Source organism: Nematolebias whitei, chromosome 19 (assembly GCF_014905685.2).
Source record: "Nematolebias whitei isolate Nwh7 chromosome 19, NemWhi1, whole genome shotgun sequence".
NCBI lineage: Eukaryota > Metazoa > Chordata > Actinopteri > Cyprinodontiformes > Rivulidae > Nematolebias > Nematolebias whitei.
This window is the reverse complement of record NC_056516.1, coordinates 27773879-27794069: the sequence shown is the minus strand read 5'-3', so window position 1 is coordinate 27794069 and position 20191 is coordinate 27773879. Positions and strand designations below refer to the sequence as shown.

General features: G+C 39.9%; 1 protein-coding gene and 1 non-coding gene across 2 annotated transcripts in view; one reads left to right on the top strand and one right to left on the bottom strand.

Moving 5' to 3' along the window:
• trps1 (trichorhinophalangeal syndrome I) overlaps positions 1-18441 on the top strand; it is a 131515-nt gene extending 113074 nt beyond the window's left edge. The window contains exons 10-11 of the mRNA XM_037692981.1: positions 11902-12024; positions 16849-18441. Coding sequence (XP_037548909.1) covers positions 11902-12024; positions 16849-18441 — 1716 coding nt within the window. The remainder of the gene's footprint in view (positions 1-11901; positions 12025-16848) is intronic.
• LOC119426187 lies at positions 6193-6311 on the bottom strand. Its single transcript, XR_005187594.1, has one exon. It is a non-coding gene; the product is annotated as a 5S ribosomal RNA (ribosomal RNA).
• Positions 18442-20191: the final 1750 nt, after the last annotated feature.

Below are 20191 nucleotides of genomic sequence, written 5' to 3'. Positions count from 1 at the left end.
AAAAAAAAAAAGATTCTCTAAATTTAGAACTTCTTAAAACATAGTTGAGACTTAAGCCACTTAGCTCTCTCTCACCGGGCATTGTTCTCATCTAATATATATTTTTAATGACCATGTTAGATAACCTGACTAGGCCATGTGAGTCTCAGTGGGTTGTGTGGGAATCATCCCACTGACCCATTCTCATATAAACAACAAGACAAGAGTCTAAGATACTTAATAAGACACTTAATACCACTGGATAAAGTGCAGGTATTAAGGATGCACATTATTATAACATTTTCTTTCACTCTTTTCCTTCATACCTTCTCTTTCTTGGTCAGTACGGGTGAGTTAGAGGTTTGGTGTTCTGGTTTTTACACCACATTAGGTGTGTTTGTGTAGGTTTATTATTTTTAACCTAAATAGTGTTCCCATGACAACACACAATTCCTCTCTTCTCCTCCCAGGCACACTCACAACCTAAAATGCACCCCCCCAGAAAATACACACTAGATGCCTTACAGGTCTGTGTGAAGTGTTACTGCTCTCAAGAAACAAATTGAAAAGACAAAAAATATATTAAAAAATAAAGAGAAAATTAGAGAATGCACATAATGAAAACTGCAGAAATAAAACTATACAGTCAAATTTGAAAGGGATCTTTAGGCTGTTGTGTTTCCAGCATTCTTTCAAAATGATTACATTTCTTCCTAATTTTTTTTTTTGTTGAATCTATAAAAATACCAAATACACCACAGTGTGATAAAACAGCATTATAGCATCAACAATGGAAAACCAGTCAACCTGTCATGATGGTCCACTGAAGGATGATGCATTTCTCAGGTCCGGTGACGAGTCTTTGCCGGATTTGTTCCTGTTTCTTAAAGACGTTGTTTTTAGGCCTGACACTTCTGTCTTCCACTTGTCCACTCTCCTTACTTTTTTGAGCACACACTACAGCATATGCTGTCATGATCAAGTACGAAGAACTGGACAGAAAATGAGATAAAAAGAAAACGGTGTAAGTCAACAGAAAAACTTGAGAAAGCTTGTAGACCTAATAAACTTAAAACTACAAGAAACTCTGTCTCCTTGGAGGCAAATTACAGTATAAAGAAAATATCAGTGGTTTAAAACTCGTTTTCAAAGTACAGTACTGTAAATAAGAAAATAACATAATTTTCTTTGCGCTTTGTAAAGGTCGATAGCCCCATTTCTGGGAAAAAAAAAACTCCAAGGACGACCTCTATTTAATTGCAAATGGAAGGAAAATGCACAGTATAACTCATCTTTTCTTATCAACATGGTATGTTTTTGCTGTCTGAAATGAATCATGTGATAAACACAAATACGTATAACCTGATATCAGTAGTTCAGATCCAAACCCTCAGAGAATAGAGGTGCATACATGCGCACACACAACCCAACCGTGGCATCCAGGTCCACAAGCCCCTTGTCTGCATTCATTGATGCAGTTTATCAAAATGAGATCTATGTGAAACAATTTCCATTTTTTTTTTCTCTGTTGATTTTTTTTTTCACCTGCACGCTCTCTAGCCCCCTTCCCATTGTTCACTGGTTATCAGGCTCAGAGCCCATAACTGCAAAGTCGATGCATCTGCAACCATTTATCAAAATTAGTTGACTTAAAACAGGATTTTTCTTGAGTGTGTGGTCCACTTTGTGTTGGTTTTGTGGTATAAGTCACAGAAAAGTGGAGATCTTCACTGCTCCTTGCCAATAGTACCAACTACTGTATTAACTAAACACAGGAAGCATGGGAAGAATGGCAGCGGGGGGAATAAAGGTCCGGAAAAGAGTGATCACAAAGAGTGAAAGAAATGAAAAGGGGGAAGTAGGCCACACACTGTGGTCCACATTTATGTGAGTCTATGAGAGACTTGGGGACACTAACCTCACATTTTTCGTGTGCAATACAAAGATGATGATGTCATCTTTCCTCTGGTGTTTTTTGTAGCATTTCTTGACACACTTAGCTTTTATACCTTGTGTTGTTTTTCTTCTGAACACACATTCACATTTTAACAATAGTTTACAGTTGATGTTTCCTCATCAGCCATCCAGCTCTTACTTGGTTTTCATATTTGATAAATTGATCCATATACTTAAATTTACAATTTTGTCTCGTATCGATCATATCAATAATGTTTTATTGACTGTTGGTTTGTCATCATCTCGTTCTTGTTGGAAAACAGACATGTGATGTGTGGCCACTAATACACAATGCTTTTTTCAAAATCTTAGTCAACCAAGTCTTAGCTACTCACACTATTGTATATAAAAAATTTAAAAAAAGTTATAAGAATTGTGTTTGCTAAGGTTAAGTAGCTGTGGCAGCCATCTTGAATTAAATTGTCAGCTCAGGTGTAGGTGTACCTCCAGTTACTTAAAGAGAGTTTCAGTGTCAGAGTACAAATTAGGCCTGGCCATGTGTGTGATCAATCAAACTGAATCGACGTTCAATTTATTAAAATTTTAAACTTCATGGGTCAGATGCAGGCCATCAGTTTATCGCTTCTGGATCTGGATTTTGCTGACAGATTAATGGCTTTTTAGAAACATTTACCGTACTTTTTGCTGTATAAGTCACAGCTTTTTGCATAAATTAGCATACCCTGAGACTTATACAGTAAAGCAACTTATTTGTTTGTTTTCCCATATTTATAACCCAATTTTTGGCAGAGATCTGACAATTTCATTCATTCTGACATGGAAAATATTGAACGCTACCATTTTCAGCCACTAGAGGCTGCTCAATTAATATGGCAAGCCAAATGTCTCATTAATAGGTAAAAGTGGCTATTAATGAGAAACTTGGCTTGTCATACAGAGCCACCTTCGTCTCACTCTGGAACTCCTGGACCAAACTGGAGTATTTCGCCACGTCGCCCAGGAAATGCAGCTGATTTGACAGTTAAAGTGCATTTATTAAGGAAAAGTTAAACTTGGTCAAACCTTTGCTATAATTTCGAGCAAACAAATAATTGTTTTTAAGTGTTAATCTTGTTAAATTGTTATTAAAGTCCTCCCGTGCATTATCCCGCAGGCCGCCATTCGGCTGCCAACCGATTTTTGGTACAACACCGGCCCACATTTCCGGGTGGTCAGTGGTGACGCATAACAAACATGAAGCATCAGCTGTGACTCATAATAGATGCAACTTATATGGCGAAGTGACTTATTTATGTTTGTTTTTTTCCACTTTATTAGACATATTTGGACTGATGCGACTTATAGGGTGGTGCAAAGTGTACGGCGGAAAGTACGGTAGAATAAGCGTATGTAGATGTTAGAGATGTAAAATTAAAATGTTTTAGTATTTATCAGCAATTATTACAAGGCTAAAAACTGTAATAATTAGGAGGTGATAAAAGTTTAAATTTCATCTAAAAGTGCAGTGGTATGTATGGTTTTGTAAAATATTTCCTTTTTAACCACAATTTGTTACACTAACGTTCTATCGCAACCTTAATTACAAAAGATGAGCACAGAGTTTCACCAGATAAGTTTTATCCAATTGCTGTTTCAGGAAAGCAAAATCCAGCTCTGTGCAAATAAAAAAAAAAAAAAACATCAGTCCCTCAAACCGGCCTACATTTAATTGCTTGTCTTGAATTAGTGCAGAATCTTAAATACTTCCTTCTCTGTTTTTACATTTGTTTCTGTCTTTCATTTCTCATTTCTAGATAAGAATAAACTAGCAGAATAAATTTAGATTTTTGTCCAGCTTGAGTTTGTTCAGCTTGAATCCAATTATTGTGTTAGGAAGAATATTTTAAATGCACACAGTAGTCTGTGAGCAAAACCACCAGAGTAGCCTTCTGCAGCCGTATGCACGACACGCAAACGGACATAGACCAATGCACAGAAACACAAAGAGTGGATGGTTGGCAGCACACGTGTGTGTGTGGACATTAGAGACAGGATTAATTTGGTAATCTTTGTCTGAAATCATCCCTGTATCCTCCTACACGGGTTTGTTCCTTTTTTTTTTTTTCTACCTGTATGTAAGACTGAGTGTGTATGTCTGATCCATTGAACAGGATATTGGTCTTGGCAGTATGGAATTCAGTTAATTCCTCCAGCTACTCCTCTAACTTGATTAAATAATCGCTGATTTAATGCAAGTCAGTGTGTGCACCACTGTGTGTACACATCTATATGTTAAAAGCAGGGATGAGTTTCCCTTTAAGTGAATTAAATGTAATTTCATTGTAGAAGGACTTTGTTTAGAATCGTTCTTTTTAAAAGTATTTTCAACTGCAGTGTGCCTTTTTCTTTCTTTCCCTTTTTCTTTTCTTTCTGTCCTCATGTTTTGCTTCATAACTTTTTGGACTCTAGTGCCCATTTTTTCCCCTCTGTTTACCTTACCTAATGTAGAGAATGAACTATTTATACAGATAAAAAGTCGAGCCTTGCTCCACCAAATTATTTGAAATGAAGCTGCTCCACCAGTTGTTACCATACGTTGCTTGCAGATGCTAAAATGCATTGCAAAGAACCTAAAGTTTTTGATACTTATCTATTCCAGGCAGCACTCCTGTGAAGATCCAAACCACCAAACAGTGTCAACAGTTGGTACAACATCTGTAAAAATTCTGGCTTTAGGAAAATCTCAAAGTGGACTCAGCTGAAGTGTTCAGCAACCATGTGGTCACACCATATGTTTGATGTTTATTAAACATTCCAAATTAATTTATAATTTATTTTGGAGAGTCACAAACGTTCTGCAGACAAACCCTAAATTCGGTGTGTAACTGAATGAATGAATGAAATGAGAGTACTGATACTTGTATTGCCAAGTTTTTTTTTTCAGACAGTATATTTATTCCAACATGCAGCAGTCATGTCGTGCAGCCACTTTTATGTATTTTTGCTATAAATCTAAATATGTTGCCACAAGGGACAAAACAACATTCTTGTAGAGCTGCTTGTGCATTATAAGCAGGGACTGACCAAATTGATTGGTTGTGGAAGTTATAAAACCAATAATTAGGCCTGCCACGATAACAAATTTTGATGGGCAATTAATTGTCTCAGAAATTATTGCGATAAACTATAATATTGTTTGCAATTTAAGAATAAATGTTTAATTTCTTTAGCATGTAGTACCTTTTTTGACCACCAGTATACGATTATTTGAATCGAAAGATGTATAGGTGAGGGAGTGAGCAGTGTGTCTCTTTAAGAAAAATGAGAGGGAGGCCACTTGACGTGACACGGGCTGTCTCTCTTCAGTTCTCAAAATGGCGGACGCTCGGTGTGATTTGAGCTCTTTAGCATAGCATATTTCACATAAAGCTTTTAATAAAAAAAAATCAGTAAACAAGTTTTCAGATTCTTTTTGCAGAGGAAAAACTTTTTACTCGAAGGCACAGGTTTTCAACCGTGAATTTTGGAGTTTTGACAAGACTTGAGGTTTTTTTTTTTACCCCGAAGTCGGCCTGTTAACATAGCTCATAGCGTAGCTTCTCAGATTAGCTGCTTTTATCGATCCAAAAACAAGTTTAGATGCTTACAATGGATTTTAAAGTGAAAAGAAAAAGGGAGGGGTCAGTGAAGAGCACCAGAGTTGAGCTTTTTGTCATCCAGTGTCTTCAGTAGAAAGAGAGCGACAAGAAAAAAACGATAAAGCGGATAAATGAAAATGAGGTCAGTATTTTTCATTTATCATGTGATCAACTGATTTATTGTTTAACGCGACAGGCCTACCAATAAATGTTTATTTCATACCATTCATTTGAATAAATTGTACTCTTAACTCTTGGTGTGTTGACCTGCAAAACTGACTTTTCTATTTTAATTTTGTATTGTTTATTTAGTCTTTAAGGTGGTACATATTATGTATGCTCTCGTCCTGAGACTGGTTCTGCTGGAGGTTTCTCCCTGTTAAAAGCGAGTTCTTCCTTTCCACTGTTGCCTTTGTGCTTGCTCAGGATAGGAGACTGACAAAGTGAAGATTCAACACAATCTACTGGCTTCCTTGGATAGATAACTTTTACTAACTGGCTTTTATAATGTATGTGAATGTTTCTGTACAGTGCCCTGAGACAACTTCTGTTGTGACTTGGCCACGGGCGAGTCTAGGATCTGACCGATCTGACCTTTTGGGGTGCTTAGCCCCCAGTACTGACAATGGCTTGTGGCTTCAACAACGCACACCCTGGTGTGGTTTGTGAGAAGTGCAAAAGCTTACAGCACCTGGTATTCCCAGGCGGTCTCCCATCCAAGTACTATCCAGGCCCGAACCTGTTTAGCTTTCGAGATCAGATGAGATCGGGTGTGTTCAGGGTGGTATGGCTGTAAACGCGGACCTCAGTTACAAATAAGACTTTTAAAAGATCATGGCAAACAAAGACTAAGCTTATGCAACCAGAAGTTGCAACATATATCTACATACAAAACACACAAAACAAAGTACAACTAGCTTTAAGCATCAACTCTTATCACTTAATCTAGATTAGGGATGTCGAGCTCAGTTACCAAAAGGAGTCAAAATTTAAATACTTAGTCTGAGCCACGGGTCACTTTCAGCTGATACATTAACTCGAGTCAGACACCCGATATCTTTTCTTGGTTGCAGGTTCATCAACAAAAGTTTGATCTGTCTCATTTGACGTTCTGTTGCTCTTTCCACATTAGAATCAATGATGACAGAATGATCCAACCTTCCTTCTGGCTTCGAAGTTAGACAGCTGGCAAGATAAGCCTATACTAAATGATGCATTTATTGGCCCACGTCTCTTGAGTTTGACATATATGATAGATCCTTCCAAAATGTATCATTCGCCTCTACATCACACCCAACGTATGGAGCATAACCACAGGCAACATTCAACATCAGACCTTCTTCTTCTACCTTTGGATACATCACCCTATCTAACACTCTTCCCCTCTACTACATTCTTTGGTAACTCCTTCAGGATTATCCCTACTCCATTTATCTTCTTATCCACACCATGGTAAAACAGTTTTAGCCCTGCTCCAGTACAGAGAGACTTGCTTCCCTTCCACTTTGTCTCTTGAACACATAAAACATCTACCTTCCTTCTCTGCATCATGTCAGCCAGCTCTCTACCTTTGCCTGTCATTGTCCCCAAATTTCGAGTTTCCACCCTCAGTCCTACTTCTTGACTTTCCTCTTCTTCCTCTGTCTCGTGACACATTTCCCTCCACGTGATCTTCGACCAACAGTAGCACAATTTCCACCAGCACCCTGTTTGTCAACAACACCGTAGTTAACAAGGGCCTCGACCGATCCAGTATGGTGTCATTTAGATGAACTTGCATATTAGTTTTGGCAAAAGTGTTTTACGTCAATGCCCATTCCTGACACAACCCTTACCATTTACCCAGACTTGGGACCAGCACAAGAGATGCACTGGCTTGTTCTCCTTAGTGGCTGTTTTTTTTTTTAACCATTAATATAAAGTAACTCTACTATTCTGCTTAAATTACATATTTTGTATGTTTCAGCTATTTTTTTCCCGTTAAAAACTGTCCTTATATTTGCATGGCAGCTCTGTTTTGGCATAAAGAGCTGCAGTGCCTAGAAAGAGAATTTCCTGACCGTTGAATATTTATCTTTTTGAGTGTGTGCTACCGCTGTGTGTGTTTGTCAGAGGGCGTCATGTTGGTGCCAAATGAACGATTACAGGCCGTAGATAAATAGATGTCATTAAAACTTGGAGCTCTAATTAACGGCAGCCCTTTTCTGCAGGCTGAGGTGAGTGGGAGAGGCCAGGTATGAGTAATAAATCAACTAAACATACACGGTTTGTTTGTAAGCACCAGCGTACCCTGTATGGAAACTTTGCTGATCAAGACAGACACCTACAGTCTTTAGCAATCAACAGTACGTCAACATAGAACTTTCTTATTTCTATATATACCATATCAAGCCAAACAGCTGATAGGTGAAAAGGAAGTTGGAGAACATGCATGAGCTTAAAGTTTGGTGTGCATTTGTGGGAGGTTTTAGGGACTATTTTTGCACTTTCCTGTGTAATTAATGCATGATCCCTCACACCATGCTATCACTCGAGCATAGGGTTTGATTAGTCAGAAATCCAGAGCAAACTTCTTGGATCGAGGCCTGCTCCCCAAATCTAACTTATGCCTTCATTAGTCAGTGGAAGCAAATATTTTCAGGTGTGCTTCAATGAGGGGCAGCTGCGAGGCCATATGTGAGTGATTTGGGCACTCGGAGGGAAACTGAGTTCTGATGACAGACACACTGTTTGGCTTGCAACACTAGACACACACATGCACACACACAGAGACACAGGAAGTGTACATCAATCAATCACCTGGCTCTGTCTCTCTACATGTGGCGACCGTATGGTGTGTTTGTACGCCTTGAAAGCCTGTGAGGGTTTGCTCATGTAGGTGTTCTTCTGTCTGATCTCGGATCGTCAAAAACAGATGTCCCATAGAAATTCTGGTAAGATGAGCTCAGGTGTTTATTACGAGCAACAGAATCAGGATGTTTTCTTGTTATAACTGAAAGACGAGGTTTTTCCAGAATAAATAAACACAATTACGATGATCCACTGTGTTAGCTTATTAAATAATCTAAGCATTTATGACAGAGTTAAAATAAAAACACTCCTATTTTGAAAGCATTGCCTAATCCTCCAACATTGGATTTCTAAAGCATCTTCCTGTGCCACTTCCTTTGTTAAATGCCCAATTAGGTTTCGTAGATGTATTTACATCAAGTTGCTCGTACCATACAGCATGTGTGGGTTCCCAAAAGAAGTATAAACTGGTTAAATGTGCTGTGATCTTTGCAGTGCATTAGATTGCAAAAATTACCTCAACACTGCTGGGCCTTCAGGGCTCTTATGCTTTTAGCCGGCAGCACAAAGCAGATGCTCAGTGGAGGTACTAGCGGTGGCTCCATCTGTAGCTTTGAGACCACAGACGGCCTGATTGAAGCGAGGCATTCTTCTGTGTTTTTACCTTGTAGAACTGGATGTTCCGAGTTAAAAAAAAAAAAAAAAGGTATGCATTGCTCTCAGCTGTGTCATGAACATAAAACAAATGGAAGGTAGCACGGACAAAAGGAAACCCTAAAGGCAAAAGTTTATGATAAAGGTAAAAGAAGAAACTGAGTGATACTCTGGAGATAAGTGTCTGCAAGCTGAAGATTTGGGGACTTTTCCCATCACGCACAAATTTGTATTCATTCTTTTTGTGGGTGAGCTGCACCACAACATTGAACTCAGGGGGTTTATAGTTTTTCCTCTCCATCCTAACAGCTGGTGACAGTATATGGGTTAGTCAACTGTGTAATCGGAAGAAAACAAGAACTTTAGGTAATTTATTTTTGTCGTTTTGATCCCCGAGTGACAAATGATACAACATATTTATACATAATTTGATAACATATTCCATAATGGTGTGTTCCTTAAAATCATGGTTTTCTTCCTCTGCTAGTGGTTTGTGTAATTAGCACAACTATTTGAACAGGAAGTGCACATTTCATATGTCAAGGCTGGACGTGGTCGTCCACAGAAGGACCTGGCAGACAGTCACAAGTATAGATGACAAAAATAATATGATGGATTGTGTGGATGAGTTTTAGATGATTAAGTAAACTGTAGATTTGAGATGAAAAATAATCCAGTGACAGAATAAATAATAAAAATAACTTAAAACAAAACAATGAGCACACAATTTAAAATAATAATAATAATAAAATGGTTTAAGAGGCACTTTCCCTTTTTAAAAAAGTATTTTACTCCCATTGGAAGATGGACATGCTACTGTATAGTCTCTGTTCATCTATAAACTTTCTCATGGCCAGTCTGTAACTTCTGATCCTCTCAAGATAATTTGATACACGTATGCATCATCACTAGATGGAGTCTCATATACACTTTCATCACCCTGCTCCAAGACCACAACCACAAACGAAGGTCAAATGATGCACAAGGTCTTTGCTTGACCGTAGTTGTAGATTGCTGTATAAACATTTGCCGACCGGTGTATAATGTCCTTGTTCTCTTCTACATGTTTAATGTAACTTGTGTTGAATGTATCTTAAAGTTGTGTGTTTGGTTAGTATCTCCAGTCATACATGACACAACCTTCAACTCTACCTGTTGACAACATAACACTGCTGATTTATTCATGAAAACCAGCTAAATACATATTTGCATAGTTGCTGCATTTCAAAAGTTTAGTATAAATAAGCTTTAACATAACTTGTGTTGTCATCGTGGAAGCAAGAAATAAGGATTTTCTCATTGGCTGAGACTTAGAGAGGAGAAAATACAGTCAGGAAACGAAAGAATAATGAAACGTCATTTTAATCAAAGAAAGGAACGAGATGGTAGACATGCAAATAGGAGGAGAAACTGAGTTGCCGAGAAGGATGAGGTGTGCTGTCCTCCCAGGGTCATAAAGGTGGTGAGTGGGGCCAGAGGCTTAATGGGATGGAGAAACGTTGTGATTGGCTCATTACTGTGATGGAGCACATTGCTACAACAATTGGCCTTTTCACCCCCCTACCCCTTCAACTACCGCCGCCACCCCACCCCTTTTTCAACACACTGCTTCTGTATGCGCCACCTTACCGGGAGCTGCAGAGGTCTGTATATGAGAGCACTAATACAGTAAAAGTCAAACATTTGCCTGCAGAGCACCAGCTTCGGTTCAGAGCAGCACGGTCTCCCCCCCCCCCCCCCCCCCTCGCAAGGTGAAAGCAGAACTCATCTCTTCTCGTGTCGCTCAAGTCGCACTTGACAAAAACTCCTGCGGTTTCTCAAGAGTCTCGCATATTCATATTTCAAACACAAACAGTTGGAAGAAATTAGATAAAAAAAAAGTTCAAGGAGGATTATTTAGGGTTTTCTATTAACCATGCTCTAGAAAGACAATATGGCCACTGATTGCTTCAGTCAGAGCTTTTTTCCCCATTGTGTATAACCTTCCATTCCTTTGGTTCATGACTTTTTTTTATTAAAGAATTACAGTAGTCCCTCACTTATCGTGCAGTTACATTCCAGACACTCCTGCAATAGGTGAAAATCCTCGAAGTAGGGATGTTATATTTATTTTAGTGTTTATATATATTTTAAGGCTTTATAAACTATTCCCACACTCTTGCAGTGTTCTTAACAATGTTTAAACTCTAAACGCTCTAAAAGAACTGCAAAAGAGAGCGGACAGACTGATGCTATGGTTACTGAGCCACCCCACGTGGGCGGACTGGCTATCGGGAGTACTGGGACATTTCCCGGTGGCCTGGCCCGCTCAGTGATCGTCGAGGGGCTGGACCAAAGGCTCGGTTCTGGTCGCGTTTGATTATTTTAAATAAACAATCCATGCCGCAAACTCAGGTATCCACCTCACTGAAGCTCCCTGAGCAGTAGCGATGGGGAAAGACAACCCCCACCCCCCCACCCCTCCTGAGGCTGTATGTCACAGCCTGTTGTGTGTGTCTACTCTACTGTGACAGCCTCAAAAAGAGAAAGGAGAGGCAGGGTGGGGTCTGTCTTTCCCCATCGCTACTGCTCAGGGAGCTTCCTTGAGGTGGATACCATAGCTAGCGGCATGACTTGTTTATTTAAAATAATCAAGCGCGACCAGAACCGAGCCTTTAGACCAGCCCCTCGGCAATCACTGAACAAGCCAGGCCACTGGGAAATGTCCCAGTGCTCCCGATGGCCAGTCCACCCCTCATGCACAATGCTCTGGTTGGTTGCCTTTCATCAATCAGCCAATCGTGTGTCTTGTCCAATCTTACGTTGAAAACCCGCAAAACAGTGAGTCCGCAAAAGCCAAACCACAAAGTATCGAGGGACTACTGTAGTTAATATTAATATTTGATGCAAGTCTAAATATGAATCTCTTTAGTTTCTAATGTTGCCTGTTGTTCTGTCTCCGTAGCGGCGCAGAGGTAGTGGGGTTTTCTGCGCCAACTGCCTGACCACCAAGACGTCTCTGTGGAGGAAAAACGCTAACGGGGGCTACGTCTGCAACGCATGCGGTTTATACCAAAAACTACATTCGGTAAGCCATAAACGCACAAAATGGTTTAGTGTTTCAACAACTTTGTGTTTTAATATAGACTGCCTTAGACAAACTGAAAGAACAGAGTTATATGAACATTTAGCACTGAATGCCACTGTATGATATGCAGCGTGTTTGTGATTTTACACGATTTATTTGCAAGAGAAAACATTTTGTGGCAAAGTCATTTATTGTTATAACTAAACACTAAAATCTGGTAGTGTATAATTCAGTGTTACTTATAAAAGTAAACATTTAGCATCATTTAAAATATTTTCTGTCAGATGATTTAGTGTCAAATATTCCCATTTCACTCACAATGACACTCAAACACTTTTCAGTGCTCATTTACATTCTGAAGATTTCTTTTGAGACATTTGTTCAAATATTAGTCATCACTTAAAATATGTTGATCCTGAAAAATAAACTTTATTTTGCTTTTTGTAAAAATATTTATCCTAAAAGTACCAACAAATTGTCACAGAAACGTAAAACTTTCTGATCTGTTTTATTTATTTACTTATTTACTTGCAGCTCTGAGAATAGATGCAGCTGATGCCATTTCTATACATAATCATTTTGGCATTATTATTAAGAAAAAGAAAAATCTGACCTTGGTTACAGAATGAGGAAGTTTATTGATGGACTGAAAAACTATTAACTATTCACCTTTTTATAGAATAAATTAATTGTTACAAGTATTGTAATCCTGTGTACTGGTGCAGATTCTCAGTCTTCCTGGACAGGGTAGATCAGAGCTGTTCAACTGGTGGCCCCGCGCCTGACTTCAATCCGGCCCACCAATGACTTCATTAAGAAAAAAAAAAATTGTGGGGGGTGGAGTTCTGGGTTTGGCTTTTGGGTTAGGTGTATTGCATTTATGATTCAATACAATAAAATAAACAAATTAAAAAAGTAACAGATCATTGTAAACTCTGTTTATTTACATAATGACTTTAATTGCTGAATGTCCAGCTCCTGAGCTGCTGGCTTTCAGAAACTGTGGCCCCCTGAGCAGTTTTGTTGAATAGCCCTGGGGTAGATCCTAACAGATTTGATTTTATTTTTTAATGTAGACTTTTTAAAATTTATTTTATTTTCATTCTGACTTTATTTAGACAGGTTAATCCCATTGACTAGGCCAAACAAGGCTCTATTCTAGTTGTTCCCATTGTTGGGGTTGCGAGATGTTAGACGACGGGTCTTGAGCTGATTGAAACAGATCAAATATAAAATGAACTACTAATAGAATAATTCTTTATGTTATGAAACATAAACATCTATGATCCATAGATAAAATAACAGATTTTGAGAGTTTTTTGTTTTTGTGTTAATATCATTGTTTATTATGAAGGATTGAAATTATATATATATATAATATAGGGGAGTGGGGAAGGTCGCCGGTTCAACTCCCTGGACCTACAACATCAAAATGTGGGTGTTATAGGGGAAGCACCCACGCCTGCCTCCACCTTCATTTGCCCCACTCTGGGCCCTTGAGCAAGGCCCAGAGTGCCCCGGATAGCAGCTCTCTGCTCCACACAGAGGGCTGTAGTAGCTCAGTGGTCTGTGGTTGTGTCAGGAAGGGCATCCAGCGTAAAAATAATTGCCAGGTCTTTGTGTGACTTAGTATGTTGTAGCAACCCCTGAAGATGGAAGCAGACAAAAGAAGAAGAAGAAAAAAGTATAATTGTTTGACTTTTGAGCAATGTCTGTGCACAGCAGCTGTATCTGGGGTCTCTCAACTCTATGTCACTGTTATTTTGTGGTCCAGAAGCTGAAATATTTGGGAACATCTGATCTAACAAACCCCAGCAGGAAGGCCCTGGAGAGTGATTTGCATGCGAGTTGAACTCGCTGCAGTTTTAAAGCTTTTGACACCGCTTTTCTGTTCGATTTGAGAAAGCATCACAGATTAGAAGCAAAGCATCTATAAACAAATACAAGAAAAACATCCATTCTTTTAAAAACGCTTGTAATATCAGCAAGTGAGGAAATGTGTTTGACTGAGTAATAAAAATCATTTTAGTTAATAAACTAAAGGGCTCAACTCCGATCCACTCGTATTAAACTCATAAAGTAAAGGTTGTTCTTCTGCCACGTTATGGACCGCTGTGTTCCAGAACCAACACACTTCATCCACTAATCATCATTCATCCTGTGTGGTCAATTAGCATATGATGCAAATGAAAATGTGGAGAATGTACTACTTCTGTGTTCTGTGAATCCCACTGTGAAAATGTATTATTGTGTGGAGTGGGGGGAAGAAAAAAAAGTGGTTAATTTGGCAGGTGCTGGGTGTTCCAGAACTGTTCGGCTCACGCAGCGAGCCCGTCCCGTGGAGTGAGGAATATGATCGAATGAATCGAGGTTACCATCCTAGCCTGGGGAAAGTCGACGGAGATCCCAAATTTAATTAGACTGAGCAAAGTGCAGCAGAGATAAAGACCCAGGCTGGTATTTTGTTGACTTGAGAATATCACGCTCATTCAGACATGTTCTCAAGGTGTTCAACCTAATTATGTATAAATATTAATTATGCACGACTTTTGTGTTGCATGAGTCGTGTTTGCACTATTTTTTTTCCAGCTCAGCTTGTAAAACTTTTAAAGTAAATGTTTAAATGTAATAAATCAAACTTTGAATAAATGAGTCAGAGGGGTGACCATGTTTCAACACTTTAAAGGGTTAGCTACTGAAGGAATTTACAAAGATTCAAGCTACAGCACCGTTTCCTCCTTCCTGCCCCGTATACGTCCTTGGTTCAACCCGTTCATCTCATCTGACGCTCCAATCACGTTCCCACTCCCTCCACTCTTGGCAGTCTTCACGACAACCATATTTTATATCCCATAATAAAAGTTTTATACGCTCTACACACATTATTAGAGAGGATAGCAGCTAGTAAAACACTTGAGAGTCCGAGAGGGGAAGGGAGAGTTATGAATAAAATGGCAGAAGAGAAGGGAAGAATAGGAAGATGGATGAAAGTGGAGGAGAAAGGAGACCATCACATGAAGTGAGACGAAAAGATTTGGAGAAAATGCTGAATTAAACACTCAGAAACAGATGGAGCGACATACGATACAAGTTAAAACGGATAAGAATTATGCAGCACGTTGGCCCAGGTAATAGACCAAACCATCACTTTTGTCATAAAAATACACAAATCTAAACAGCCTTTTTTATCTGAGCAGGTTGTGTGTACAAGATTATACAGAAAAATGAGTGTACTTATTACATAAACATCAAGTTGCCTAATTAAAGAACAAATATGGAGGGAAAAGAAACATTTATTTCATTTTTGAAATGTTCCTGCTTTGACCGACTTCCTCTTCCTGAATTGTTTTTGGCAACTTCCAGCAACAACGTGTTCACATTTTTCTAAAGATGAGCGCGTACGGTAGTTTGGAAGTTTTCTTTTCCCTTTTTGTTCCCGACCTTCGTCTCACCTCTTCTTCTTCCTTTGTTCCCCATTTCCCAGTTGTGATTTCTCTCACCTTTTTGTTAACTGCTCAAAAACAAAAGAGGACAAACTCTGAAAACTGTAGAGGAATGTCAGCGATGTTAATGTGCCAGTGTTTTAAGCTGTCACTCTTGGTGTAACATGTTTATGATACTGGTTCTGAATTGTGTATAAAAATCATTAGTGGCCGACTTTTTCATTAATTCCTACGTTTACACAATTGTGCTTTAAATGGCTGCTATTATCAGCTATAATTTCAGGGATTTCTACAAGTTATACTATAAACAAAGAGGCATGCTGGGAATCCCTTTTCAAGCTTCTTCCTTTTTCCCCCTTTATTTTTATATTTAAATATAAATGTACATTAACGTAACATGTTCAATAAAATGTAAGTAAATTCTGGAGAAGCAAAATTTGCACAAAATTAATCAGACATTTGAACGTTTTAACTCATATCCAGGAACATTACTGCCTGATGATTTTAACCTCCCAGTATGAAAGTTATTTATCTAAATTATTTGAAAATGTTTGAAAAGCCGTTGAAGTTTATTTTAATAAGGGTCCACATTTAGATTTCTACTACTGATTTTAGTTTAATTTATGTTTTTAACCACTGAAATGAGCTAATTACCAAACACTTTGTTCTGTGGGTCTAATTGTGCATCTACGACTCTTTAAAACTGAACTGTTCTCATTTTGAAGTGAAACACTACAGTTTTTCTGACAGTTCGGACCTTCCTCCAACTTTTGTGTGAGATTTTTATGTTGTAGAACTGAACTTGTCTCGTCAGGGCACAAATAATTTACATAAGATGCAAGTGCTCCCCCTTGTGGTTGGGGCAAAGAGTACATCCATGCGGGGTGGTGCTCGTGCTACTGTGGTGCTCATTGTAGCAGATCACTGGTAGCCAAACCTGTGTGAATTAAAACATTTTACATGTATCTTAAAGTTTTATTTTCTTGATTCTGTTAAAACTGTTTAGATTTTGATTTTTCTGCTAAATATAAAGACACTTTATGTTGAGGCAATCAGTGTATTGGCGTGTGCTAATTTAAGGGCAGAAAGGATTTTTTAAGTTGCCTGATTACTCAAAAAACGTTGACTTGTTTTTTTTTTTTTTTTAATCCAGGCTTGATTATGCCATTTGTGTGTTCAGAGTGGTTACTTAATCAACGAAACCACTTATTCATTAAGTTTCATCATCGCCAAGTAATTCTGGGATATGTTCACTTGACATTTATGAAGTCACCAGCTTTGTTAGTGTAATAAAGCAGAAGAGGAGAAATTGTGTAATAACTCTTTTTTTTTTCTTTTTTTTTTTTGTCTAAACTTCTACTTGTTTCCTTTCTTCTTATAGACACCGAGGCCGTTAAACATCATCAAGCAGAACAACGGAGAGCAAATCATCCGCCGAAGAACCCGAAAACGCCTCAACCCAGATCCACTCTCATCGGAAAACCCCACCCCCAAGCAGCAGCGAATCGCCAGCGACGAGCGCATGAACGGGGAGGAGACGGACAGAAGCTGCTCGTCGGTAAAAAACCAACAGCCGTCCCCTCGCTCCCGCTCGCCCCGATCCACTCAAGCCTTCTTAGCAAACCAAACGCTGGAGATACACAGACGCATGCCTCCTCTCCTCCTCCCGACTCATCCTCCCCCAGCTATGGTTGCCGAGAGCAACGGGGCCATCTCCGAGGTAGGGGTAACATCAAAAGTTGAGGGAGGAAAGGGGGGAGCGAGCTCAGAAAGAGGCAGCCCAATCGAAAAGTACATGCGTCCATCGAAACCTTCTAGTTACTCACCTCCAGGGTCACCCATTGAGAAATATCAGTATCCACTTTTCTCGTTACCCCTCCCTTTAACTATCTCACCGGATCTGACACCCGAGTCCGACTGGCTCCGATTCTGGACCAAATATAAGATGGCAGCCACCTCCGGGGTCCCTGGGAGCATCAGTAATCTCAGCAGCCCAGGTGGCCTCAGTAATAACGCCCACCATCTGGGCACAATGGTGACTCCTGTACAGTATCATCAGCAAAGCTACACGGTGCCTTACTGTGCCTCTCCCTACTCTCCCCTCCCACCTCCTCCAGCCCCTGCCTACCCCCCTCCTCATCACACCCAGAACTCCACAGCCTCGTCAGAAAACGAGGTTCCTTTGGACCTTGCGATACGGCAAAGAGATCCAAGCGTTGCCGACACGCACATGTCAACTAACGGCGCTGAGAGGAGACGACTGGGGTCGCCTCTAACCGAGAGGCTAACGGGGAGCTGTAAAGAAGAGAAAGAGGAGGAGGAGGAGGAGATGACAGATGAAGGAGGGAACCTAGGTGAGAACGCAGGGAAGGAAGTGCAAGATGATGCGATAAGACGTCAATCAAGTGCTCCGTCAAGTTTCACGAAGGTGGACGCAGCCACGCAGAACGACCTGACCAATCACTGCGTCCACTGCGGGATCTATTTCCTGGATGAGGTCATGTATGCCCTGCACATGAGCTGCCATGGCGACAAGGCCCCGTACCAATGCGGTTTCTGCCTTCATGTGTGCGTGGATCGTTACGACTTCACCACGCACATACAGAGGGGCTTACATCGGCACGCAGACAAAACGCCGCAGCAGAAGGGTCATTCGCGGGGCGGCAAGACTCCGAATGCCACGGTGACACCTGAGCACGACTGTCCACGTGCGACAGACGACGAACAAAAAGATGGAGAGGTCACGGGTAACGGTGAGGAAGTCATAGAAACATGTCAGGACGACCAAGAGAAGGAAAGTATCGCCAGTGAAACCAGCAACTTTAAAACAGGTGCTGAAAAGGAAGTAAAGGGTGGAAACAAGGAACTGAGAGGCAAAACTGTATCAGATGTCAGTGATGAGATCTCTAAACCTACAGAGATCTTGACTGTAGCAGAGTCTAATAAGTTAGATGGACTCCCCGATGGAAACTAAACATCTTTGACTCAAACCATTAAAAACATGTTATTGGATGAATGAGCTCTAAAGTTCAAGGAGATTAGCTCGTTTCTGAATGAGCCTGGGCACTAAATTGAACGCATCCTTATGCTGGAAGCTGTCAAATGGTCAAAAATAGAAAATGTTTGCAGCTGAACTTGCAGCAGAGGCCGGCCGGAGAAACAGCCTCTCTTGAGTAACGGCCACTCGACAGCTCGGTGGAGAGAAGTCAACGGGGTGCTGGCATCCAGCTGAAATCACCTTTCATAAACATCCACTTTATGTGCTTTCTATAGAAGAGGACTGGACTGAAAGATGACGTGGCCTCTCCCAGCCACCATACAGCAGAGCAAAAACAACAAAAAACTCAACAACAACAAAAATTTAAACACGGCTGCGTAGGTTTCGTCATGCTAACAAACTCATTCCAGTCTGGTGTATCATTCAGACTGGTTTATTTAGGCAAAACCAGATCTGATCTGGCTAGAACTGCTCTTTATTTTATTTTTAAATGTTCTTAGAGTATCCTCTTTGTGCAAATGGATCAAAAACACTTACATGGTTTATTTGAAACCGCAAAGGGCTGGAGGTGCAGTGCATTCGGTACAAAGTGGATCAGCTCGTTCACTTGGGTCGTGCTGTTTCTCAAACTTGACAAAGCTTCTGGATCAATGCAAAACCACCGTGTCTGCGTGGTGACCGACGATTAGCCGAGCTCGATTCGACTCGGACTTTCTGAAACTGCTTAAAGCCAGTTTAAACGGATCAAATGGATCCTACTCCAGACTGAAGTGTTCTCCACATCCATTTGGATTAAAACAGTTGTTTTCTACCCTCCTCGGTGCCATGAAACTAGCTATGTGCCTGGCTGCTTGCCTCTTAGAACAACCATTTATTAACCTGCTTGACATTTATATTAATAATAATTATAAATATAATGGTAATAATGAGAACAATGATGGTGTATTCATACAAAAATGCAATTTGCTACACTTTTCTTATTATTTTGTAAAGGTAAATGATGCTTTTTAATGGAAATGGTACTATAAAAATTAGTCTATTTGAGTTTTTTTTTTTTTTTTTTTTTTTTTTTTGTGTGTGTTCCTAACGGGACTTGTTGCATTGATAGAAGTCTGCTAACAGAAGTGGTACAACAAACTGGGGAGGGGAGGGCGTGGGCATTTGTGTAATAGCATTCTACAGTATGTGCGTGAGACTCAAAGGGTGCGTCCGTCCCCGCACGACGACGTAAACGTGATGAATGCTCAGTTTCTCAGTCCTCAGGGGTCGCACGTGTTGCACACCAACCTGCCTGTTTCACAGCATGTGACACATCATGTTTTACCTGTCCAACGGTTTGGGAAAGGAGGTTCTTCTTTTGGCATGGTTTACTTTTGTTCCCTCTTCTGGGCCCTCCTTGTGTTTTGTATTCGTTCATAGGTCGTCAGCGTAACGTTTCGTTTTCTTTATGTCTGTTTCGGTTTCAAAGTTTTATAGAGAGACTTGGGAGCGAAAGCTTACATTTTACCGAAAGGATCAAATGTTTGAGTTTGAACTGTAAAAAAACTTTCTCTATGTTTGCAGTTTACAGAGATTCGTTGATCTCATATAGTGGAGAGTCGGTTAGGTTACCTCTATGTAGCATTTTAGCAACTTTTACAAAATTTGGAAAACACGTTGCCTTTAATATAGATGGGAGCTGTTACATTACACCTTCAATAATACTGAAAACTATAAGAAGTTGGTA